At 39.9% G+C, this 25,717-nt stretch overlaps 1 protein-coding gene and 1 non-coding gene across 2 annotated transcripts; one reads left to right on the plus strand and one right to left on the minus strand.

The window, feature by feature from the left end:
* Positions 1–558: 558 nt before the first annotated feature.
* Positions 559–21,117, plus strand: LOC130975573 (uncharacterized). The gene is made up of 2 exons (XM_057900345.1): positions 559–1,525; positions 20,552–21,117. The coding sequence occupies exons 1-2, from the start codon at positions 559–561 to the stop codon at positions 20,632–20,634; spliced, it is 1,050 nt and encodes a 349-aa protein (XP_057756328.1). The 3' UTR covers positions 20,635–21,117.
* On the minus strand, positions 16,460–16,567 carry LOC130977422 (small nucleolar RNA R71). The gene has a single exon (XR_009085112.1). It is a non-coding gene; the product is annotated as a small nucleolar RNA R71 (small nucleolar RNA).
* Positions 21,118–25,717: the final 4,600 nt, after the last annotated feature.

A 25,717-nucleotide genomic window follows, 5' to 3' on the forward strand; every position in this document is an offset into this window, starting at 1 on the left:
TGGTTAAAGAATTGAAGAAGCAAAGTTTGAATTGAAAACAATAATCATTAATTTACTAGAAGATGTTGGAAATTTGGAGAATAACCAAGAACATTCAAGAGAGTAGTATAACTACAACATTCTACAACATTGAAGAATTCAAAATCAAATTGAATTGAAATTAGAAGATTATAGAAGCTACAATGCAAATTGAAAGAAGATTCATGAAACCAAGTCATAAATGGTAGTCATTACAAAATTGATTTGTGATTCATAAATTATTATTTTAGTAGGAAGCATTGCCTATATAAAGGCACATATGCCTTGTGTATTGTATGTGTGTGTTCCATAATGAAATGAGTATGTTTTGAAATTCTCTCCTTGTTTTATGAGTGTTAGTGAGTTTGAGAGATGAAAAATATGATAGTGTCATTTATATGAGTGAGTGATCCTAGGGCCAATTAGTTGTGGGTATTATACTAACATTTGGTATCAGAGCTGGTTAATCCAGCGCCTGGTGTGTGAGAGTTTGCGAGGTGTGGGAGAGTTCTCACATAGTTGTTGATTCATAGAGTCGGTATGGCAAACACTTTCAATATTGTGTGGTCCGGTCCCAAATTAGATGGGAAACTCGATTATAGTTATTGGGAGACTTTGATGTCTACCCATTTGAAGGCCCAGAACTTGTGGAATTTCATTGAACCGGGTTTGCAAGAAGGAGCAGATGCTGCCCAACAAAGGAGAGATCAATTGGCGCTGTCTCAAATTCATCAAGGAGTAGATTATACGGTATTTGGCAAAATAGCAAATGTCAAAAGTGCAAAGGAAGCATGGAACACGTTGAAGCTGTCATACAAAGGCGTAGATAAAGCTCAAAAAGCAAAGCTACAGTCTTTGAGAAGAGAATATGAAATGTACGAGATGTCGAGCTCAGAAACTGTTGAGCAATATTTTACTCGTGTTACAGATCTTGTCAATAAGATGAGAGTCTATGGAGAAGATATGCCCGATAGCAAAGTGGTGGAGAAAATTCTTCGCACCATGCCGATGAAGTATGACCATGTGGTGACTACGATACTAGAGTCACACGATATGGACACCATGACGATTGCAGAGTTGCAAGGAACCATGGAAAGCCACATCAGTAGAATACTAGAGAAGTCTGAAAAATCAACCGAGGAAGCCCTGAAAAGCCGAGTGAATTTCAACAACGTTGCAGAATCAAACCGTACACAAGAAGGACGAGGTCGTGGTTTTAATTTTCAAAGTAGAGGTAGAAGAAGTTTCAGAGGTAGAGGTCGTGGCAATTACAACCAAGGAAGTTACAATAATTTTACACCACCTAATCAAGGAAGAGGTGGAACGAATTTCAGGCCTGTCAACCGAGGAAGAGGTCGAGGAAATTTTCATCAAGAAAGAACCAATTTCAACTGCTTTCATTGTGGAAAGTATGGACACAAAGCAGCAGATTGTAGATTCAAAATGGTGAATAACAATCAAGCACACGTTGCAGAAAATCAGCATCAAAATACTGATGATAATCCGGGTACTTGATGAGCGGATAATTTATACACTTTTTGGCATTGTTTTTAGTATGTTTTTGGTAGTTTTAGTTGAGTTTTTAGTATATTTTTATTAGTTTTTAGTTAAAATTCACTTTTCTGGACTTTACTATGAGTTTGTGTGTTTTTCTGTGATTTCAGAAATTTTCTGGCTGAAATTGAGGGACCTGAGCAAAATCTGATTCAGAGACTGAAAAGGACTGCAGATGCTGTTGGATTCTGACCTCCTGCACTCGAAGTGGATTTTCTGGAGCTACAGAAGCCCAATTGGCGCTCTCAACGGCTTTGGAAAGTAGACATCCTGGGCTTTCCAGCAATATATGATAGTCCATACTTTGCCAAGATTTGATGGCCCAACGGCGTTCAAAGTCACCTCAAGAAATCCCAGCGTTAAACGCTGGAACTGGCACCCAAATGGGAGTTAAACGCCCAACTGGCATAAAAGTGGCGTTTAACTCCAAGAAGAGTCTCTACACGAAATTCTTCATGCTCAGCCAAGCACACCAAGTGGGCCCAAAGTGGATTTTATGTCATTTACTCATTTCTGTAAACCTTAGGCTACTAGTATCTATAAGTAGGACCTTTTACTATTGTATTAGAGGACTTTGGTAGCTTCTTCATTTATGCTATCTTAGATCATTGGGGCTGGCCATTCGGCCATGCCTAGACCTTATGCTTATGTATTTTCAACGGTGGAGTTTAACACCATAGATTAAGGTGTGGAGCTCTGCTGTACCTCGAGTATTAATGCAATTACTATTGTTCTTCCATTCAATTCCGCTTGTTCTTGTTCTAAGATATCACTTGTTCTTCAACTTGATGAATGTGATGATCCGTGACACTCATCATTCTCACTTATGAACAAGGTGACTGACAACCACTTTTGTTCTACAAGCAACCAAGGCTCTAGTGAATGTCTCTTGGATTCCTGATTGCACGATGCATGGTTGATCGCCTGACAACCGAGTGCTCGCCTGACAAACGAGCCAACCATTCCGTGAGATCAGAGTCTTCGTGGTATAAGCTAGAACTGATGGCGGCATTCAAGAGAATCCGGAAGGTCTAAACCTTGTCTGTGGTATTCTGAGTAGGATTCAATGAATGAATGACTGTGACGTGCTTCAAACTCCTAGCAGGCGGGGCGTTAGTGACAGACGCAAAAGTATCGATGGATATTATTCCGGCCTGACCGAGAACCGACAGCTGAATTCCGCTATGCTGTGACAGAGCATATGCAATCGCTTTCACTGAGAGGATGGGAGGTAGCCATTGACAACGGTGAAACCCTACACGAGCTTGCCATGGAAAGGAGTAAGAAGGATTGGACGAAGACAGTAGGAAAGCAGAGAGACGGAAGGGAAGGCATCTTCATGCGCTTATCTGAAGTTCCTACCAATGAATTACATAAGTATCTCTATCTTTATCTTTTATGTTATTTTCGTTCATCACCATATACATTTGAGTCTGCCTGACTAAGATTTGCAAGATGACCATAGCTTGCTTCATACTAACAATCTCCGTGGGATCGACCCTTACTCACGTAAGGTATTACTTGGACGACCCAGTGCACTTGCTGGTTAGTTGTGCGAAGTTGTGTAATGCCATGGGATTGAACACCAAGTTTTTGGGGTTCATGACCGGGGATTATGAGAGTTGCGAAAAGTATTGTTCACAATTTCGCGCACCAAGTTTTTGGCGCCGTTGCCGGGGATTGTTCAAGTTTTGAGCAAGATTTTGGTAACAATGCCAAGGATTGTTCAGTTTGGACAACTGACGGTACATCTTGTTGCTTAGATTAGGTATTTTTTTTTCGAAATTCTTGAAGATGAATTCTAGAGTTTCATGATGATTTGTTGAAATCTGGCTGGCTGAGAAGCCATGTCTAATCTCATTGGACCGAGGTTTCAACTTATCATCACAAGAGCTTGTTGATTTTTATCAATCTTGCTTTTGGAGCAGTGATCTGCTAAGGCTTGGCTGGCCTTTGGCCATGTCTAGTGTCTTGGACCGAAGCTTTCTTTGAAAGCTTGGCTGGCTGTGAAGCTGGTGGACGAAATTATGATCCTTAATTAATGGCTCTTTGGCATGTGCCAAAAAGAACTAATTCAACTAACTGATTACTTTCTTTTCACAACTCCGTTCAACTAACCAGCAAGTGCACTGGGTCGTCCAAGTAATACCTTACGCGAGTAAGGGTCGATCCCACAGAGATTATTGGCTTGAAGCAATCAATGTTATTTTATTAATCTTAGTCAGGAGGCTAAGGAAGTTATTTGGATTTATTTGTAAAAAGCCAAACTACAAACTACTTAAAGTTGTAAGTTAAAATAATAGGGAATAACAGCGTTACTTGTTGTGCAGTAATGGAGAATATGTTGGAGTTTTGGAGATGCTTTGTCCTTTGAACTTCAACTCTTCCTTGAAATCCTCTTCTCACACGCAAGTTCCTTCCATGGCAAGCTCTATGTAGGGTGTCACCGTTGTCAGTGGCTACTTCCCATCCTCTCAGTGAAAACGTTCCTATGCTCTGTCACAGCACGGCTAATCATCTGTCGATTCTCAATCAGGTTGGAATAGAATCCATTGATTCTTTTGCGTCTGTCACTAATGCCCAGCCCTCAGGAGTTTGAAGCACGTCACAGTCATTCAATCCCGGAATCCTACTCGGAATACCACAGACAAGGTTTAGACTTTCCGGATTCTCATGAATGCCGCCATCAATCCGGCTTATACCACGAAGATTCTGTTGGGAAATCTAAGAGATATTCATTCAATCTGATGTAGAACGGAGGTGGTTGTCAGACACATGTTCATGGGTTGAGGAAGGTGATGAGTGTCACGGATCATCACCTTCTTCACAATTAAGCGCGAATAAACATCTTAGATAAGAACAAGCGTGTTTGAATGGAAAACAAAGGAATTGTATTAAATCATCGAGACGCTGCAGAGCTCCTCACCCCCAACAATGGAGTTTAGAGACTCATGCCATCACAAAGTATGTAATTCAGATCTGAAAATGTCATGAGGTACAAGGAATGTCTGTAAAAGTTGTTTAAATAGTAAACTAGTAACCTAGGTTTACAGAATATGAGTAAACTAAGATAATTGGTGCAGAAATCCACTTCTGGGGCCCACTTGGTGTGTGCTGGGGCTGAGATTAAAGCTATCCACGAGTAGAGGCCTTTCTTGGCATTAAACTCCAGGTTATGACGTGTTTTGGGCGTTCAACTCCGGATCATGACGTTTTTCTGGCGTTTAACTCCAGACAGCAGCATGAACTTGGCGTTAAACGCCAAGTTACGTCGTCTATCTTCGCGCAAAGTATGAACTATTATATATTGCTGGAAAGCCCTGGATGTCTACTTTCCAACGCCGTTGAGAGCGCGCCAATTGGACTCTTGTAGCTCTAGAAAATCCATTTCGAGTGCAGGGAAGTCAGGATCCAACAGCATCAGCAGTCCTTTTTCAGCCCAAGTCAGATTTTTGCTCAGCTCCCTCAATTTCAGCCAGAAAATACCTGAAATCACAGAAAAATACACACACTCACAGTAAAGTCCAGAAATATGATTTTTGCCTAAAAACTAATAATATTTAACTAAAAACCAATTAAAACATGCTAAAATCTACATGAAATTACCCCCAAAAAGCGTATAAAATATCCGCTCATCACAACACCAAACTTAAACTGTTGCTTGTCCTCAAGCAACTAGATAAATAAAATAGGATTTAGCAGAAATTAATAAGTAATAATATTTTAGAGTTTTAAATGAAGCTCATATTCTTATTAGATGAGCGGGGCTTGTAGCTTTTTGTTTCTGAACAGTTTTGGCATCCCCCTGTATCTTTAAATTTTCAGGATAATTGGCATCCTTAGGAACTCAGAATTCAGATAGTATTATTGACTCTCCTAACGTAGTATGTTGATTCTTGAACACAGTTATTTTATGAGTCTTGGCTGTGGCCCTAAGCACTTTGTTTTCCAGTATTACCACCAGATACATAAATGCCACAGACACATAACTGGGTGAACCTTTTCAGATTGTGACTTAGCTTTGCTAAAGTCCCAGTTAGTGGTGTCCAGAGCTCTTAAGCACACTCTTTTGCTTTGGATCACGACTTTAACCACTCAGTCTCAAGCTTGTAACTTGGACCTGCATGCCACAAGCATATGGTTAGGGACATCTTGGTTTAGCCGCTTAGGCCTGGATTTTATTTCCTTGGGCCCTCCTATCCATGATGCTCAAAGCTTGGATCCCTTTTTTACTCTTGGCTAGTGCTCATGGCTTGTTGTGTTTTTTTTTTTTTTTTTTTTTTTTAAACTGCTTTTTCTTGCTTCAAGAATCAATTTCATGATTTTTCAGATCATCAATAATATTTTCGTGTTCCTCATCCTTTCAGGAGCCAATATTCATCAAATTCAAAGTACAATTTATGCACTGTTCAAGCATTCATTCAGAGAACAAAAAGTATTGCCACCACATATAATTAATTATAGTCTTTATCTAAGAACTCATAAATAGATTACTTCTTTATTCTAAAAAAATTCTACTACTTTATTCATGCCTGATGATGAGAAAAATAAATTATAGCTTTAATTGGAAATAAAATCAAAATAGACAAACTAAATATCTCCTAAGATAAAATCCTATAATAATCTATCACAGAGTTAAAGCTGGAATTAGAACTTAACAACCTGTATTTTGGGAAGTGTGTTCCTCAGTCTGTGGGGTGCCTTCAAGAATAAATTTCTGACGCTTCAGCTCCCTTAAGTTCACATCCTTGCTCTTCCTGTTCTCTTAGGTGCCATGATCTTAATGAGTTTTAGCTCAGTGATCATGGCAAATCACACCAAACTTAGAGGTTTGCTTGTCCTCAAGCAAAAAAAGAAAGGAGAGGAGTAGAAGGAAAGGCATTTTCACATAAAGATAAGATGAGTTGAAAAAGATATGAGAAGAAATTAAAAATATTTGAAAAAGAATTGGATTGGAAAAAGATTTGTGTTTATGAATTAAGATACATTTGATATTTTGAAAGTAGGGATTTTAGAAATTAGGGTTCTTAGAAAACCAATTTGATTTTGAAGGATGACATTTTGAAACATGTTTATGCAAGAAATCATGAATTGAAACTTAAAAATTTAGAAAATTTGTAAAGAAAAACGAATTTTTACCTCCTCCCACCATCCTGGCGTTAAACGCCCACATGATGCATGTGTTGGGCGTTAACGCCCAATAGTTGCTTCTCCTGGGCGTTCAACGCCCATTTGCTGCATCTTTCTGGCGTTGACGCCAGGAAGTCCTTTGTTACTGGGCGTTTTTTCTAAACGCCCAGGATGCTGCCAAACTGGCGTTAAACGCCCAGAAGGTGCTTTTTCTGGCGTTTAACGCCCAGAAGGCTACCCTTACTGGCGTTGAACGCCCAGTGGGTGCTTCTTTTGGGCGTTCAACGCCCAAAATGTTTCTTACTGGCTTTTTCACGCCAGTAAGCTTCCAATTTCCTTTATAACTCTGAATCCAACTATTGCTATTTACCTTGGAGATACTTGGACTTAAACCTGTAAAAAAGAGAAAATTTATTTCATTAGTAATTAAACTTTGTAAATGGCTGGGTTGCCTCCCAGCAAGCGCTTCTTTATTGTCATTAGCTGGACTATCACTGAGTTTTTACTCGAGTCTCAGCTTTGAGCAGTCTTGCTCAAATTGCCTTCAAGATAATGTTTGACTCTTTGTCCATTAACAATGAACTTTTTGTTAGAGTCACTATCCTGAAGTTTATGTATCCATATGGTTACACTTGTAATTACATATGGACCTCTCCACCGGATTTTAATTTCCCAGGGAATAATTTGAGCCTTGAATTAAATAGCAGAACTTTCTGTCTGGCTCAAAGACTCTGGATGACAATTTCTTATCATGCATCTTTTTGCTTTCTCTTTGTAATTTTTGCATTTTCGAAAGCATTGAGTCTAAATTCTCTAGCTCATTTAACTGGAGTAATCGTCTTTCTCCAGCTAACTTGGCATCAAGGTTCAGGAATCTGGTTGCCCAGTAGGCCTGTGTTCCAGTTCCACTGGCAAGTGACACGCCTTTCCATACACAAGCTGGTATGGAGAGGTTCCTATAGGGGTCTTAAATGCTGTTCTGTATGCCCACAGAGCATCATCCAAGCTTCTTGCCCAATCCTTTCTACGGTTAATTACAGTCCGTTCCAGGATTCTTTTGAGTTCTCTATTTGAGACTTCAGCTTGCCCATAGTTTGTGGATGATGGAGTAGCCACCCTGTGGTTGACTCCATAACGTACCAGAGAGAGTAAAGCTGTTTATTACAGAAATGAGTACCCCCATCACTGATTAACACTCTAGGGATACCAAATCTGCTAAAGATATGTTTCTGGAGGAATTTCAACACTGTTTTAGTGTCATTAGTGGGTGTTGCAATAGCCTCCACCCATTTGGATACATAATCCACTGCCACCAGAATATAGTTGTTTGAGTATGATGGTGGGAAGGGTCCCATGAAGTCAATACCCCATACATCAAACAACTCAATCTCAAGATTCCTTGTTGACATGGCATAATGTGAGGTAGGTTGCCTGATCTTTGACAACTGTCACAGTTAGCACAAATGCTCGGGAATTTTTATAGAGAGTGGGCCAATAGAAGCCACTTTGGAGGACTCTTGTGGCTGTTCGCTCACTTCCAAAATGTCCTCCATATTGTGATCCATGGCAATGCCAAAGGATCTTTTGTGCTTCCTCTTGGGCACACATCTACGGATTACTCCGTCTGCACATTCTTGAAGAGATAGGTTCATCCCAAAGAGTACTTGCATCTGTGATTAATTTTTTTGATTGCACCTACTGTACTCTTTGGGTATGAATCTCACTGCCTTGTAGTTTGCAATGTCTGCAAACCATGGCACTTCCTGGATGGCGAACAGTTGCTCATCCGGAAGGTTTCAGAGATCTCAGTGAGAGGGAGGGACGCCCTTTCTACTGGTTCTATTCGGGACAGGTGGTCTGCTACTTGATTTTCTGTCCCTTTTCTCTCTTATTCTATATCAAACTCTTGCAGAAGCAACACCCATCTGATGAGTCTGGGTTTTGAATCCGCTTTGTGAGTAGATATTTAAGAGCGGCATGATCAGTGTACACGATCACTTTTGATCCTACTAAATAGGATCTGAATTTATCAATGGCGTAAACCACTGCAAGTAGCTCTTTTCTGTGGTTGTGTAATTTTCTGTGCATCATTTAGAACACGGCTAGCATAGTAAATGACGTGCAGAAGCTTGTCATGCCTTTGTCCCAATACTGCACCATGGCATGGTCATTGGCATCACACATTAATTCAAATGGTAATGTCCAGTCTGGTGCAGATGATGGTGCTGAGACCAATTTATCTTCAGGGTCTCAAATGCCTGCAAACACTCTTTATCAAAGATAAATGGCATGTCAGCAGCTAGCAGGTTGCTCAGAGGTTTGGCGATTTTTGAAAAATCCTTTATAAACCTCCTATAGAATCCTGCATGCCCCAGAAAGCTTCTGATTGCCTTGACATTAGCAGGTGGGGCAATTTTCAATTACTTCACCTTAGCTTGGTCCACCTCTATTCCTTTGTTCGAAATTTTGTGCCCAAGGACAATTCCTTCAGTCACCATAAAGTGACATTTTTCCCAGTTCAAAACCAGGTTAGTCTCTTGGCATCTTTTCAGAACAAGTGCTAAATGGTTAAGGCAGGAGCTGAATGAGTCTCCAAATACTGAAAAGTCATCCATGAAGACTTCCAGAAATTTTTCCACCATATCAGAGAAAATGGAGAGCATGCACCTCTGAAAGGTTGCAGGTGCATTGCACAGGCCAAATGGCATCCTTCTGTATGCAAATACTCCAGATGGGCATGTGAATGCCGTTTTCTCCTGATCCTGGGGATCTACTGCAATTTGATTATAACCTGAATATCCATCCAGGAAGCTTTAGTATTCATGACCTGCTAGTCTTTCTAGCATCTGGTCTATGAATGGTAAAGGAAAATGATCCTTTCTGGTGGCTGTATTGAGCCTTCTATAATCAATGCACATACGCCACCCTGTAACTGTTCTTGTAGGAACTAGTTCATTTTTTTCATTATGAACCACTGTCATGCCTCCTTTCTTGGGACAACTTGGACAGGGCTCACCCAGGGGCTGTCAGAAATAGGATAAATAATCTCAGCCTCTAGTAATTTAGTGACCTCTTTCTGCACCACTTCTTTCATAGCTGGATTCAGCCGCCTTGTGGTTGAACCACTGGCTTGGCGTCATCCTCCAGCAAGATTTTGTGCATGCATCTGGCTGGGCTAATGCCCTTAAGATCACTAATGGACCACCCAAGAGCTGTCTTGTGCGTTCTTAGCACTGAATTAGTGCTTCCTCTTCCTGTGCTCTAAGGTAGAGCTTATATTACAGGAAAGGTATCACTTCTCCCAGAAATGCATATTTTAGGGATGGTGGTAATGGTTTGAGTTCGGGTTTTGGAGGTTTCTCCTCTTCTGAGGGATTTTCAGAGGTTCTATTATCTTCTCTGACTCCTCCAAATCAGGCTGAACATCTTTAAAGATGTCCTCTAGCTCTGATTCCAAACTCTCAGCCATATTGACCTCTCTTACCAGAGAATCAATAATATCAACACTCATGCAGTCATTTGGGGTGTCTGGATGTTGCATTGCTTTGACAACATTTAACTTGAACTCCTCCTCATTGACTCTCAAGGTTACTTCCCCTTTTGGACATTAATGAGGGTTCGGCCAGTTGCTAGGAAGGTCTTCCTAGAATGAGAGTTGCACTCTTGTGCTCCTCCATTCCAGCACCACAAAGTCAGTAGGAAAGGCAAATGGCCAACCTTGACAATCATGTCTTCAATCACGCCTGATGGGTATTTAATGGAGCCATCAGCAAGTTGAAGACATATCCTGGTTGGTTTAATTTCTTCAGTTAAACCAAGCTTTCTGATAGTAGATGCAGGTATTAGGTTGATACTTGCCCCAAGATCATAAAGCTTGCTTGGTACAATTACCCTCTAATGTACATGGTATCATAAAGCTCCCAGGATCTTTAAGCTTTTCAGGTAAGCTTTTCAGAATGACTGCACTGCATTCTTCAGTGAGGTAGACTTTTTCAGTTTCCCTCCAATCCTTCTTATGACTTAAGATTTCTTTCATGAACTTAGCATAAGAGGGTATTTGCTCAAGTGCTTCTGCAAACGGAATCTTATTTCAAGAGTCCTGAGATAGTCTACAAAGCGAGCAAATTGCTTATCCTGTTCCGCTTGGCGGAGTTTTGAGGATAAGGATTTTGGCTTTGTATTCCTCAACCTTAGTTGCTGCAGGTTTATTACCTACAGTGGGTTGGGAAGCCTTTTTAGAAGGGTTGTTATCAGTACTTGTATGTAACTGATTCCCCACTGGCAATTGAACGCCAGTGGTAGGAGCTGGAGTGGCGTTAGACGCCACTTCCTTGTTTGTCACTGGCATTTGAACGCCAGAACCATGCTCCCTTTGGGCGTTCAACGCCGGATTCATGCTTGTTTCTGGCGTTGAACGCCAGGAATGAGCATGGTCTGGGCGTTCAGCGCCAGCTTTGTTCCTCTCTGGGCTCTGATTGTCCTCAGAGGGATTTTGAGTATCCTCTTGTTCATTTCTTGGTTTCCTGCTGCTTTGAAGTGAGGTATTTAATGTTTTCCCACTTCTTAATTGAACTGCTTGGCATTCTTCTGTTATTTGTTTTGACAGTTGCTTTTCTGTCTGCTTTAATTGCACTTCCATGTTCCTGTTAGCCATTCTTGTTTCCTGTAATATTTCCTTGAATTCGGCTAGTTGCTGAGTTAGAAAATCTAATTGCTGATTGAATTCATTAGCCTGATCCACTAGACTGAGTTCTGCAGTTACTGTTTTAGCTTCTTTCATAGAGGATTCACTGCTTAGGTACAGATGCTGATTTCTGGCAACTGTATCAATAAGCTCTTGAGCTTCTTCAATTGTTTTTCTCATGTGTATAGATCCACCAGCTGAGTGGTCTAAAGAAATCTGAGCTTTTTCTGTAAGCCATAGTAGAAGATGTCTAATTGCACCCATTCTGAAAACATTTCAGAGGGGCATTTTCTTAGCATCTCTCTGTATCTCTCCCAGGCATCATAAAGGGATTCATTATCTCCTTGTTTGAAGCCTTGGATGTTTAGCCTTAGCTGTGTCATCCGTTTGGGAGGGAAATAGTGATTCAGGAATTTTTTTGACAGCTGTTTCCATGTTTTTGCTGCTCTTAGGCTGGTTATTTAACCACCTCTTAGCTTGATCTTTTACAGCAAATGGAAACAGTAATAATCTGTAGACATCCTGATCTACTTCCTTATGTACTGTATCAGCAATTTGCAGAAATTGTGCCAGGAACTCTGTAGGTTCTTCATGTGGAAGACCGGAATACTGGCAGTTTTGCTGCACCATGATAATGCTGAGGATTCAGCTCAAAGCTACTAACTCCAATGAGGGTATACAAATACTGCTCCCATATGAAGCAGTAGTGGGGTTAGCATATGACCCCAGGGTCCTCTTGGACTGTTCATTCCCACTTGCTTCCATATTGAACAATAGTTATTTGTTTATAAAGGATTGTGGAATATGTTGGTATTATTTATTTTATAAAATTAAAATTTTATAAAATAAAAACGAAATAAATAAATGAAAGTGAAAATATTTTGAAATTGAAAATTGAATTTTTAATATAAAATTTTCGAAAAAAAGTAGTTCAAAATTAGTTAGAAAAAATAAATATATATTTATTTATTTTTTTTTTTGAATTTTGAATTTTATGATGAAAGAGAAAAACACACAAAAGACACAAGACTTAAAATTTTTAGATCTAATGTTCCTTATTTTCGAAAATTTTTGGAGGGAAACACCAAGGAACACCAAACTTAAAAATTTTAAGATTCAAACACAAGAAAACTCAAGAACACTTTGAAGATTCACAAGAACACCAAGAACAAAGGAAGAACACCAAACTTAAAATTTTTAGAAACTTTAATAAAGTTTTCGAAAAAATATGAAAATATTAACAAGAAAACACCAAACTTGAAGTTTGGCACAAGATTAAATCAAAGAAGATATATTTTTGAAAAAGGTTCCAAAGGGTATAACCAATTATCAAGAACAACTTAAAAATCAAGGAAGAACCAAGAACACTAACACGAAATTTTAAAGAAAATGAAATATGCAATTAACACCAAACTTAGAATAAAACACTAAACTTCACGAAAAATTAACAAGAAATTTTTGAAAAGAAACTATCCTATCAAAATTTAATGACTCTGTAACAACAAAAATAAATTATTCCTAATCTAAGAAATAAAATAAGCCTTCAATTGTCCAAACTCAATAATCCCCGGCAACGGCGCCAAAAACTTGGTGGACGAAATTGTGATCCTTAATTAATGGCTCTTTGGCATGTGCCAAAAAGAACTAATTCAACTAACTGATTACTTTCTTTTCACAACTCCGTTCAACTAACCAGCAAGTGCACTGGGTCGTCCAAGTAATACCTTACGCGAGTAAGGGTCGATCCCACAGAGATTATTGGCTTGAAGCAATCAATGTTATTTTATTAATCTTAGTCAGGAGGCTAAGGAAGTTATTTGGATTTATTTGTAAAAAGCCAAACTACAAACTACTTAAAGTTGTAAGTTAAATAATAGGGAATAACAGCGTTACTTGTTGTGCAGTATGGAGAATATGTTGGAGTTTTGGAGATGCTTTGTCCTTGAACTTCAACTCTTCCTTGAAATCCTCTTCTCACACGCAAGTTCCTTCCATGGCAAGCTCTATGTAGGGTGTCACCGTTGTCAGTGGCTACTTCCCATCCTCTCAGTGAAAACGTTCCTATGCTCTGTCACAGCACGGCTAATCATCTGTCGGTTCTCAATCAGGTTGGAATAGAATCCATTGATTCTTTTGCGTCTGTCACTAACGCCCAGCCCTCAGGAGTTTGAAGCACGTCACAGTCATTCAATCCCGGAATCCTACTCGGAATACCACAGACAAGGTTTAGACTTTCCGGATTCTCATGAATGCCGCCATCAATCCGGCTTATACCACGAAGATTCTGTTGGGAAATCTAAGAGATATTCATTCAATCTGATGTAGAACGGAGGTGGTTGTCAGACACATGTTCATGGGTTGAGGAAGGTGATGAGTGTCACGGATCATCACCTTCTTCACAATTAAGCGCGAATAAACATCTTAGATAAGAACAAGCGTGTTTGAATGGAAAACAAAGGAATTGTATTAAATCATCGAGACGCTGCAGAGCTCCTCACCCCCAACAATGGAGTTTAGAGACTCATGCCGTCACAAAGTATGTAATTCAGATCTGAAAATATCATGAGGTATAAGGAATGTCTGTAAAAGTTGTTTAAATAGTAAACTAGTAACCTAGGTTTACAGAATATGAGTAAACTAAGATAATTGGTGCAGAAATCCACTTCTGGAGCCCACTTGGTGTGTGCTGGGGCTGAGATTAAAGCTATCCACGAGTAGAGGCCTTTCTTGGCGTTAAACTCCAGGTTATGACGTGTTTTGGGCGTTCAACTCCGGATCATGACGTTTTTCTGGCGTTTAACTCCAGACAGCAGCATGAACTTGGCGTTAAACGCCAAGTTACGTCATCTATCGTCGCGCAAAGTATGGACTATTATATATTGCTGGAAAGCCCTGGATGTCTACTTTCCAACGCCGTTGCGAGCGCGCCAATTGGACTCTTGTAGCTCCAGAAAATCCATTTCGAGTGCAGGGAGGTCAGGATCCAACAGCATCAGCAGTCCTTTTTCAGCCCAAGTCAGATTTTTGCTCAGCTCCCTCAATTTCAGCCAGAAAATACCTGAAATCACAGAAAAATACACACACTCACAGTAAAGTCCAGAAATATGATTTTTGCCTAAAAACTAATAATATTTAACTAAAAACCAATTAAAACATGCTAAAATCTACATGAAATTACCCCCAAAAAGCGTATAAAATATCCGCTCATCAGAAGCCATGTCTAATTCCTGGACCGGAGTCTTAGACTAGCATTGCACTGATTCCTGGAATTCTCATTAAGAATTTTGATATCTTTTTCCACTTAATTTTCGAAAAACACAAAAAAAAAATCAAAAATTTCATAAAAAAAAACCAAAAATATGTTATGTTCCTTGTTGAAACACTAGTCTCATCTTAAGTTTGGTGTCAATTGCATACATTCATTCATGTATCTTAAGGATCTTCAAGTAATTTTTGATGATTTCTTACTCTGATCTTTGAATTCTTTTGGCTTGAGTGTTTATGTGTCTCATATAGTGTCAGTAGTATACAAACTGCTAAGTTTGGTGCCTTGCATGCATTGTTATTTCATTCTTGTTGCATTTTGATTATTAAAAATCCAAAAATATTTTTAATTTGTGTCTTTTCAAGTCAATAATACAAAGAATTGAAGATTCAGAACATGCTGCAGAGGAATTATACAGAAAAAGCTGAGCATTCAAAAATGCCCAGTGAAGAAGACAGACTGGCGTTTAAACGCCAGCCAGGGCACCTGGTTGGGCGTTTAACGCCCAAAGAGGTAGCATTTTGGGCGTTAAATGCCAGAATGGAGGCCATTCTGGGCGTTTAACGCCAGGATGGCAAAGGGGGAAGATTTTGTTTTTCAAATCATTTTTTTTTCAAGTTTTCTAAGCTTTTCAAAATCAAATCTTTTTCAAATCATATCTTTTCAATCAAATGTTTTCAAAATCAATTCCTTTCCTTTTTCAAAGATACTTACTAACAATTAATGATTTGATTGAACATCTCAAATATGTTGCCTTTTCTGTTGAGGAAGGTTTAATGTTTGAATCATATCTTTTCTTGTTAGACAAGTCATTGATTTTCAAAAGCAAATCTTTTAAAAAAAAAAATTGTTTTCAAAACATATCTTTTAAAATTGTTTTTAAATCAAATCTTTTCAATCATATATTTTTAATCACATCTTTTTCAAAATCAGTTTTCAATCAAATCTTTTTAACTTCTAATTTCAAAATCTTTTTCAAAAATCACTTGATTTCTTTTCCACTTTCAATTTTCGAAAATTATCAATCAATTTTTAAAATGTTTTTGACATCTTTCTAATTAATTTTCGAAAATTCTCTTCCCTCCTTCTCACATCCTTCTATTTATGGAGTACTACTCCTTCTTAATGCACAATTCGAACTTTATCTCATCAAGTTCGAATTCTTCTACCTTCTTTCTTCTATTTTTCTTTTCCTCTGACACCTCAAGGAATCTCTATACTGTGACATAGAGGATTCCACATCTTCTTGTTCCCTTCTCTTTCATATGAGCAGGAGCAGAGACAAAGGCATTCTTGTTGAAGCGGACCCTGAACCTGAAAGGACCTTGAAGAGAAAGCTAAGAGAAGCCAAAGCACAACTCTCTTTAGAGGACCTGACCGAATTCTTCAAAGAAGAAGAACACATGGCAGCCGAAAACAACAACAATGCCAACAATGCAAGGAAGGTGCTGGGTGACTTTACTGCACCTACTCCCAACTTCTATGGGAGAAGCATCTCTATCCCTGCCATTGGAGCAAACAACTTTGAGCTTAAGCCTCAATTAGTTTCTCTAATGCAACAGAATTGCAAATTCCATGGACTTCCAATGGAAGATCCTCATCAGTTTTTAGCTGAGTTCTTGCAAATCTGTGACACAGTCAAGACTAATGGGGTTGACCCTGAGGTCTACAGACTGATGCTATTCCCTTTTGCTGTAAGAGACAGAGCTAGAATATGGTTGGATTCACAACCTAAAGATAGCCTGGACTCTTGGGAAAAGCTAGTCAATGCCTTCTTGGCAAAGTTCTTTCCACCTCAAAAATGGAGTAAGCTTAGAGTGGAAGTCCAAACCTTCAGACAGAAGGATGGAGAATCCCTCTATGAAGCTTGGGAAAGATACAAACAATTAATCAGAAAATGTCCCTCTGACATGCTTTCTGAATGGAGCATCATAGGTATTTTCTATGATGGTCTCTCTGAACTATCCAAGATGTCTTTGGATAGCTCTGCTGGAGGATCTCTTCATCTTAAGAAGACGCCTACAGAGGCTCAAGAACTAATTGAAATAGTTGCAAATAACCAATTCATGTACACTTCTGAAAGGAATCCTGTGAACAATGGGACTAGTCAGAAGAAAGGAGTTCTTGAGATTGACACTCTGAATGCCATACTGGCTCAGAACAAGATATTGACTCAACAAGTCAATTTGATTTCTCAAAGTCTGTCTGGAATGCAAAATGCACCAAGCAGTACTAAGGATGCTTCATCTGAAGAAGAAGCTTATGATCCTGAGAACCCTTCAATGGAAGAGGTGAATTACCTAGGAGAACCCTATGGAAACACCTATAATTCTTCATGGAGAAATCACCCAAATTTCTCATGGAAGAATCAAGAGAAACCTCAACAAGGTTTCAACAACAATAATGGTGGAAGAAACAGGTTTAGCAATGGCAAGCCTTTTCCATCATCTTCTCAGCAACAGACAGAGAATTCTAAGCAGAACCCCTCTGACTTAGCAACCATGGTCTCTGATCTAATCAAAACTACTCAAAGTTTCATGACTGAAACAAGGTCCTCCATTAGAAATTTGGAGGCACAAGTGGGACAGCTGAGCAAGAAAGTTACTGAACTCCCTCCTAGTACTCTCCCAAGCAATACAGAAGAAAATCCAAAAGGAGAGTGCAAAGCCATAACCATGGCCGAATCTAGAGAGGGAAGAGAGGAAGTGGACGCCACTGAGGAAGGTCTCAAAGGGCGTGCACTAGCCTCCAATGAGTTCCCCAATGAGGAACCATGGGAATCTGAGGCTCAAAATGAGACCATAGAGATTCCATTGGACTTACTTCTGCCTTTCATGAGCTCTGATGAGTATTCTTCCTCTGAAGAGGATGAGTATGTCACTGAAGAGCAAGTTGCTAAATACCTTGGAGCAATCATGAAGCTAAATGACAAGTTATTTGGAAATGAGACTTGGGAGGATGAACCCCCTTTGCTCACCAAAGAACTGGATGACTTGTCTAGGCAGGAATTACCTCAAAAGAGACAAGATCCTGGGAAGTTTTCAATACCTTGTACCATAGGCACCATGACCTTCAAGAAGGCTCTGTGTGACTTAGGGTCAAGTGTAAACCTCATGCCTCTCTCTGTAATGGAGAAGCTAGGGATCTTTGAGGTGCAAGCTGCAAGAATCTCACTAGAGATGGCAGACAACTCAAGAAAACAAGCTTATGGACTTGTAGAGAACGTTTTGGTTAAGATTGAAGACCATTACATCCCTACTGATTTCATAGTCCTAGAGACTGGGAAGTGCATGAATGAATCTATCATCCTTGGCAGACCCTTCCTAGCCACAGCAAAGGCTGTGATTGATGTTGATGGAGGTGAACTGATCATTCAAGTGAATGAAAAATCCTTTGTATTTAAGGCTCAAGGATATCCCTCTATCACCATGGAGAAGAAGCATGAAGAGCTTCTCTCAAATCAGAGTCAAAAAGAGCCCCCACAGTCAAACTCTAAGTTTGATGTTGGAAGGCCACAACCAAACTCTAAGTTTGGTGTTGAACCCCCACATTCAAACTCTAAGTTTGGTGTTGGGAGGTTCCAACATTGCTCTGAGTATCTGTGAGGCTCCATGAGAGTCCTCTGTCAAGCTAATGACATTAAAGAAGCGCTTGTTGGGAGGCAACCCAATGTTTTATAATTAACTATTCTCTTTTGTTATTTTATCTTTTTTGTAGGTTGATGATCATGAGAAGTCACAAAATCAATGAAAAAAGCAAAAACAAAATGAAAAACAGGAAGAAAAACAGCACACCCTAGAGGAAGATGTTGCTGGCGTTTAAACGCCAGTGAGGTTAGCTGTTGGGCGTTTAACGCCCAGTCTGGCACCATTCTGGGCGTTTAACGCCAGAAAGGGGCACCAGACTGGCGTTAAACGCCAGAGAAGGGCAAGAACCTGGCGTTAAACGCCAGGAATGGGCACCAGCCCGGCGTTTAACGCCAGAAATGGCTCAAAACGTGATTTTGAGCAACATTTGGTGCAAGGATGACTTTTCCTTGACACCACAGGATCTGTGGACCCCACAGGACCCCCACCTACCCCACCACCACTCTCTATCTTCTTCCCCCATTCACCAATCACCTCACACCTCTTCCCCAAAAACCCTTCACCTATCAAATCCCATCCTTCTCTTCACCACTCACATACATCCTTCATAAAACCCCACCTAACCTTCCATTCAAATTCAAACCACTTTCCCACCCAAACCCACCCATAATGGCCGAACTCCATCTCCCCTCTCTCCTATAAAGACCCTTCTTCATTCCTTCATTTTCACACAACCTAAACACCACTTCTCCCCTTCTTTGGCCGAATACAAAGCCATCCCTTTCTCCCTCATTTCTTCTTCTTCTACTCTCTTCTTTCTTCTTTTGCTCGAGGACGAGCAAACCTTTTAAGTTTGGTGTGGTAAAAGCGTTGCTTTTTCGTTTTCCATTACCATTTATGGCATCCAAGGCCGGAGAAACCTCTAGAAAGAGGAAAGGGAAGGCAAAAGCTTCCACCTCCGAGTCATGGGAGATGGAGAGATTTACCTCAAGGGATGCACTTTCCTCCACAAAACTATTGGGAGCAACTGAACACCTCCCTAGGAGAATTAAGTTCCAACATGGGACAACTAAGGGTGGAGCATCAAGAACACTCCATCATCCTCCATGAAATTAGAGAAGACCAAAGAATCATGAGGGAGGAGCAACAAAGACAAGGAAGAGACATTGATGAGCTCAAGCACTCCATAGGATCTTCAAGAGGAAGAAAGAGCCGCCATCACTAAGGTGGACCCGTTCTTTAATTTCCTTGTTCTTTATTCTTCTGTTTTTCGAATTTTATACTTATGTTTGTCCATGTTTGTGTCTTGTGATCATTAGTGTCTTAGTGTCTATGCCTTAAAGTTATGAATGTCCTATGAATCCATCACCTTTCTTGAATAAAAACGTGCTTAATTGAGAAAAAAGGAAAGAATTGCATGAATTTTGAATTTTATAATAGTTTAATTATTTTGATATGGTGGCAATACTCTTGTTCTCTGAATGTATGCTTAAACAGTGCATATATCTTGAATTTGTGGTTTATGAAGGTTGGCTCGTGAAAGAATGATGAAAAAGGAGACATGTTACTGAGGATCTGAAAAATCATTAAAAATGATTCTTGAAGCAAGAAAAAGCAGTGAATACAAAAAAAAAAAGAGAGGAAGCAAGCGAAAAAAAAAAAGAAAAAAAACGAAAAAAAAAAGAGAAAAGAAAAAGAAAGAAAAGAAAGAATAAAGTTGTGATCCAAGGCAAAAAGAGTGTGCTTAAGAACCCTGGACACCTCTAATTGGGGACTTTAGCAAAGCTGAGTCACAATCTGAAAAGGTTCACCCAATTATGTGTCTGTGGCATGTATGTATCCGGTGGTAATACTGGAAGACAGAGTGCTTTGGGCCACGGCCAAGACTCATAAAGTAGCTGTGTTCAAGAATCATCATACTTAACTAGGGGAATCAATAACACTATCTGGATTCTGAGTTCCTAAAGAAGCCAACCATTCTGAATTTCAAAGGATAGAGTGAGATGCTAAAACTGTTCAGAGGCAAAAAGCTAAAAGCCCCGCTCATCTAATTAATACTGATCTTCATAGATGTTTTTGGAATTCATTGCATATTCTCTTATTTTTATCTTATTTGATTTTCAGTTGCTTGAGGACAAGCAACAATTTAAGTTTGGTGTTGTGATGAGCGGATAATTTATACACTTTTTGGCATTGTTTTTAGTATGTTTTTGGTAGTTTTAGTTGAGTTTTTAGTATATTTTTATTAGTTTTTAGTTAAAATTCACTTTTCTGGACTTTACTATGAGTTTGTGTGTTTTTCTGTGATTTCAGGAATTTTCTGGCTGAAATTGAGGGACCTGAGCAAAAATCTGATTCAGAGACTGAAAAGGACTGCAGATGCTGTTGGATTCTGACCTCCCTGCACTCGAAGTGGATTTTCTGGAGCTACAGAAGCCCAATTGGCGCGCTCTCAACGGCGTTGGAAAGTAGACATCCTGGGCTTTCCAGCAATACATGATAGTCCATACTTTGCCCAAGATTTGATGGCCCAAACCGGCGTTCAAAGTCACCTCAAGAAATCCCAGCGTTAAACGCTGGAACTGGCACCCAAATGGGAGTTAAACGCCCAAACTGGCATAAAAGCTGGCGTTTAACTCCAAGAAGAGTCTCTACACGAAATTTCTTCATTGCTCAGCCCAAGCACACACCAAGTGGGCCCAGAAGTGGATTTTTATGTCATTTACTCATTTCTGTAAACCTTAGGCTACTAGTTATCTATAAGTAGGACCTTTTACTATTGTATTAGAGGACTTTTGGTAGCTATCTTCGTTTTATGCTATCTTAGATCATTGGGAGGCTGGCCATTCGGCCATGCCTAGACCTTATGCTTATGTATTTTCAACGGTGGAGTTTCTACACACCATAGATTAAGGTGTGGAGCTCTGCTGTACCTCGAGTATTAATGCAATTACTATTGTTCTTCCATTCAATTCCGCTTGTTCTTGTTCTAAGATATCACTTGTTCTTCAACTTGATGAATGTGATGATCCGTGACACTCATCATCATTCTCACTTATGAACAAGGTGACTGACAACCACTTTTGTTCTACAAGCAACCAAGGCTCTAGTGAATGTCTCTTGGATTCCTGATTGCACGATGCATGGTTGATCGCCTGACAACCGAGTGCTCGCCTGACAAACGAGCCAACCATTCCGTGAGATCAGAGTCTTCGTGGTATAAGCTAGAACTGATGGCGGCAAATGAATGACTGTGACGTGCTTCAAACTCCTAGCAGGCGGGGCGTTAGTGACAGACGCAAAAGTATCGATGGATATTATTCCGGCCTGACCGAGAACCGACAGCTGAATTCCGCTATGCTGTGACAGAGCATATGCAATCGCTTTCACTGAGAGGATGGGAGGTAGCCATTGACAACGGTGAAACCCTACACGAGCTTGCCATGGAAAGGAGTAAGAAGGATTGGATGAAGACAGTAGGAAAGCAGAGAGACGGAAGGGAAGGCATCTTCATGCGCTTATCTGAAGTTCCTACCAATGAATTACATAAGTATCTCTATCTTTATCTTTTATGTTATTTTCGTTCATCACCATATACATTTGAGTCTGCCTGACTAAGATTTGCAAGATGACCATAGCTTGCTTCATACTAACAATCTCCGTGGGATCGACCCTTACTCACGTAAGGTATTACTTGGACGACCCAGTGCACTTGCTGGTTAGTTGTGCGAAGTTGTAGTGATCACAATTTCGCGCACCAGGGATCTTTGTACTATTACCAAACTTCAATAATAGTTTAACTGAATCATCTATTGAAGAAAATAACTCCTTTCTACCAGACATATGATTACTGCAAGCATTATCCAAGTACCATATATTTTCATCTTCAGCACATGAATTACTTGTAAAAAATAAAGTCTGAGTACTGGTGCGCGAAATTGTGAACAATACTTTTCACAACTCTCATAATCCCCGGTCATGAACCCCAAAAACTTGGTGTTCAATCCCATGGCATTACACAACTTCGCACAACTAACCAGCAAGTGCACTGGGTCGTCCAAGTAATACCTTACGTGAGTAAGGGTCGATCCCACGGAGATTGTTGGTATGAAGCAAGCTATAGTCACCTTGTAAATCTTAGTCAGGCAGACTCAAATGGGTATAGTGATATACGAATAAAGCATAAAGATAAAGATAGAGGTACTTATGTAATTCATTGGTAGGAACTTCAGATAAGCGTATGAAGATGCCTTCCCTTCCGTCTCTCTGCTTTCCTACTGTCTTCATCCAATCCTTCTTACTCCTTTCCATGGCAAGCTCGTGTAGGGTTTCACCGTTGTCAATGGCTACCTCCCATCCTCTCAGTGAAAGCGATTGGCATATGCCCTGTCACGGCATAGCGGAATTCAGCTGTCGGTTCTCGGTCAGGCCGGAATAATATCCATCGATACTTTTGCGTCTGTCACTAACGCCCCGCCTGCTAGGAGTTTGAAGCACGTCACAGTCATTCAGTCATTGAATCCTACTCAGAATACCACAGACAAGGTTTAGACCTTCCGGATTCTCTTGAATGCCGCCATCAGGTCCTGCCTATACCACGAAGATTCCGATTAAAGAATCCAAGAGATATTCACTAGAGCCTTGGTTGCTTGTAGAACAAAAGTGGTTGTCAGTCACCTTGTTCATAGGTGAGAATGATGATGAGGGTCACGGATCATCACATTCATCAAGTTGAAGAACAAGTGATATCTTAGAACAAGAACAAGCGGAATTGAATGGAAGAACAATAGTAATTGCATTAATACTCGAGGTACAGCAGAGCTCCACACCTTAATCTATGGTGTGTAGAAACTCCACCGTTGAAAATACATAAGAACAAAAGTGATCATTGGTTTCGGCCCCAGAGAGGGAACCAGAAGAACCAAGATGAAAATACAATAGTAAAAGGTCCTATATATAGAAAACTAGTAGTCTAGGGTGTACAGAGATGAGTAAATGACATAAAAATCCACTTCCGGGCCCACTTGGTGTGTGCTCGGGCTGAGCAATGAAGCATTTTCGTGTAGAGACTCTCCTTGGAGTTAAACGCCAGCTTTTATGCCAGTTTGGGCGTTTAACTCCCAATTAGGTGCCAGTTCCGGCGTTTAACGCTGGAATTTCTTGAGGTGACTTTGAACGCCGGTTTGGGCCATCAAATCTTGGGCAAAGTATGGACTATCATATATTGCTGGAAAGCCCAGGATGTCTACTTTCCAACGCCGTTGAGAGCGCGCCAATTGGGCTTCTTTAACTCCAGAAAATCCACTTCGAGTGCAGGGAGGTCAGAATCCAACAGCATCTGCAATCCTTTTGAGTCTCTGGATCAGATTTTTGCTCAGATCCCTCAATTTCAGCCAGAAAATACCTGAAATCACAGAAAAACACACAAACTCATAGTAAAGTCCAGAAAAGTGAATTTTAACTAAAAACTAATAAAAATATAATAAAAACTCAACTAAAACTACCAAAAACATACTAAAAACAATGCCAAAAAGCGTACAAATTATCCGCTCATCACAACACCAAACTTAAATTGTTGCTTGTCCTCAAGCAACTGAAAATCAAATAAGATAAAAAGAAGAGAATATACTATAGACTCCAAATTATCAATGAAACTAAGCTCCAAATTAGATGAGCGGGACTAGTAGCTTTTTGCCTCCGAACAGTTTTGGCATCTCACTTTATCCTTTGAAATTCAGAATGATTGGCTTCTTTAGGAACTCCGAATCTAGATAGTGTTATTGATTCTCCTAGTTAAGTATGATGATTCTTGAACACAGTTACTTATTGAGTCTTGGCCGTGGCCCAAAGCACTCTGTCTTCCAGTATTACCACCGGATACATACATGCCACAGACACATAATTGGGTGAACCTTTTCAGATCGTGACTCAGCTTTGCTAAAGTCCCCAATTAGAGGTGTCCAGGGTTCTTAAGCACACTCTTATTGCCTTGGATCACAACTTTATTTCTTTCTTTTTCTTTCTTTTTCTCTTTCTCCCTTTTTTTTTCGTTTTTCTCCTTCTTTTTCTCTTTTTTTTTGTATTCACTGCTTTTTCTTGCTTCAAGAATCATTTTTATGATTTTTCAGATCCTCAGTAACATGTCTCCTTTTTCATCATTCTTTCAAGAGCCAACAATTTTAACATTCATGAACAACAAATTCAAAAGACATATGCACTGTTCAAGCATACATTCAGAAAACAAAAAGTATTGTCACCACATCAAACTAATTAAGCTAGTTTTAAAGATGAATTTGAAATCCTGTACTTCTTGTTCTTTTGTGATAAAAACAGTTTTCATTTAAGAAAGGTGATGGATTCATATTCATAGCTTTTAGGCATAGACACTAAGACACTAATGATCATAAGACACAAACATGGATAAACATAAAGCACTAAAATTCGAAAAACAGGAAAATAAAGAACAAGGAGATTAAAGAACGGGTCCACCTCAGTGATGGCGGCTTGTTCTTCCTCTTGAAGGTCTTATGGAGTGCTTGAGCTCCTCAATGTCTCTTCCTTGTCTTTTTTGCTTATCTCTCATGATTCTTTGATCTTCTCTAATTTCATGGAGGAGGATGGCATGTTCTTGGTGCTCCACCCTTAGTTGTCCCATGTTGGAACTTAATTCTCCTAGGGAGGTGTTCAGTTGCTCCCAATAGTCTTGTGGAGGAAAGTGCATCCCTTGAGATATCTCAGAGATCTCATGATGAGAGGGGTCTCTTGTTTGCTCCATCTTCTTCTTAGTGATGGGCTTGAGGTCATGCCTTCTCAGTTGAACCGGCTTTGGATGCCATAAATGGTTATGGAAAAACAAAAAGCAATGCTTTTACCACACCAAACTTAAAAGGTTTGCTCGTCCTCGAGCAAAAGAAGAAAGAAGAGAGTAGAAGAAGAAGAAATGGAGGAGAGGGAGATGGCTTTGTGGTTAGGCCAAAAGGGGAAGAAGTAGTAGTTTGAATTTGGATGGTGAGGTAAGTGGGGTTTTATGGAGGTGAGTGGTGAAGAGAGAGATGAGATTTGATAGGTGAGGGATTTGTGGGGATCCTGTGGGGTCTACAGATCCTTAGGTGTCAAGGAAAAGTCATCCCTGCACCAAATGGCATCAAAAATCACGTTTTGAGCCAATTTTGGCGTTAAACGCCGGGCTGGTGCCCATTTCTGGCGTTTAACGCCAGTCTGGTGCCCCTTTCTGGCGTTAAACGCCCAGAATGGTGCCAGACTGGGCGTTAAACGCCCAACTGCTAGCCTCACTGGCGTTTAAACGCCAGTGAGTTCTTCCTCCAGGGTGTGCTGTTTTTCTTCCTGTTTTTCATTCTGTTTTTGCTTTTTCAATGGATTTTGTGACTTCTTATGATCATCAACCTACAAGAAACATAAAATAACAAAGAGAAATATATAAAATATAATCATTGGGTTGCCTCCCAACAAGCGCTTCTT

The sequence above is a fragment of the Arachis stenosperma genome, chromosome 4 (assembly GCF_014773155.1).
Source record: "Arachis stenosperma cultivar V10309 chromosome 4, arast.V10309.gnm1.PFL2, whole genome shotgun sequence".
In the NCBI taxonomy this organism is placed as follows: Eukaryota; Viridiplantae; Streptophyta; class Magnoliopsida; order Fabales; family Fabaceae; genus Arachis; species Arachis stenosperma.

Bases quoted from the DNA above. Each gene is read 5' to 3' on its own strand.
- LOC130975573 (XM_057900345.1), top strand. From the start codon at position 559: ATGGCAAACACTTTCAATATTGTGTGGTCCGGTCCCAAATTAGATGGG. The intron at 1,526-20,551 runs GTACTTGATGAG...CTGTGATTTCAG, and splicing joins AAATACTGATGATAATCCGG to GAATTTTCTGGCTGAAATTG.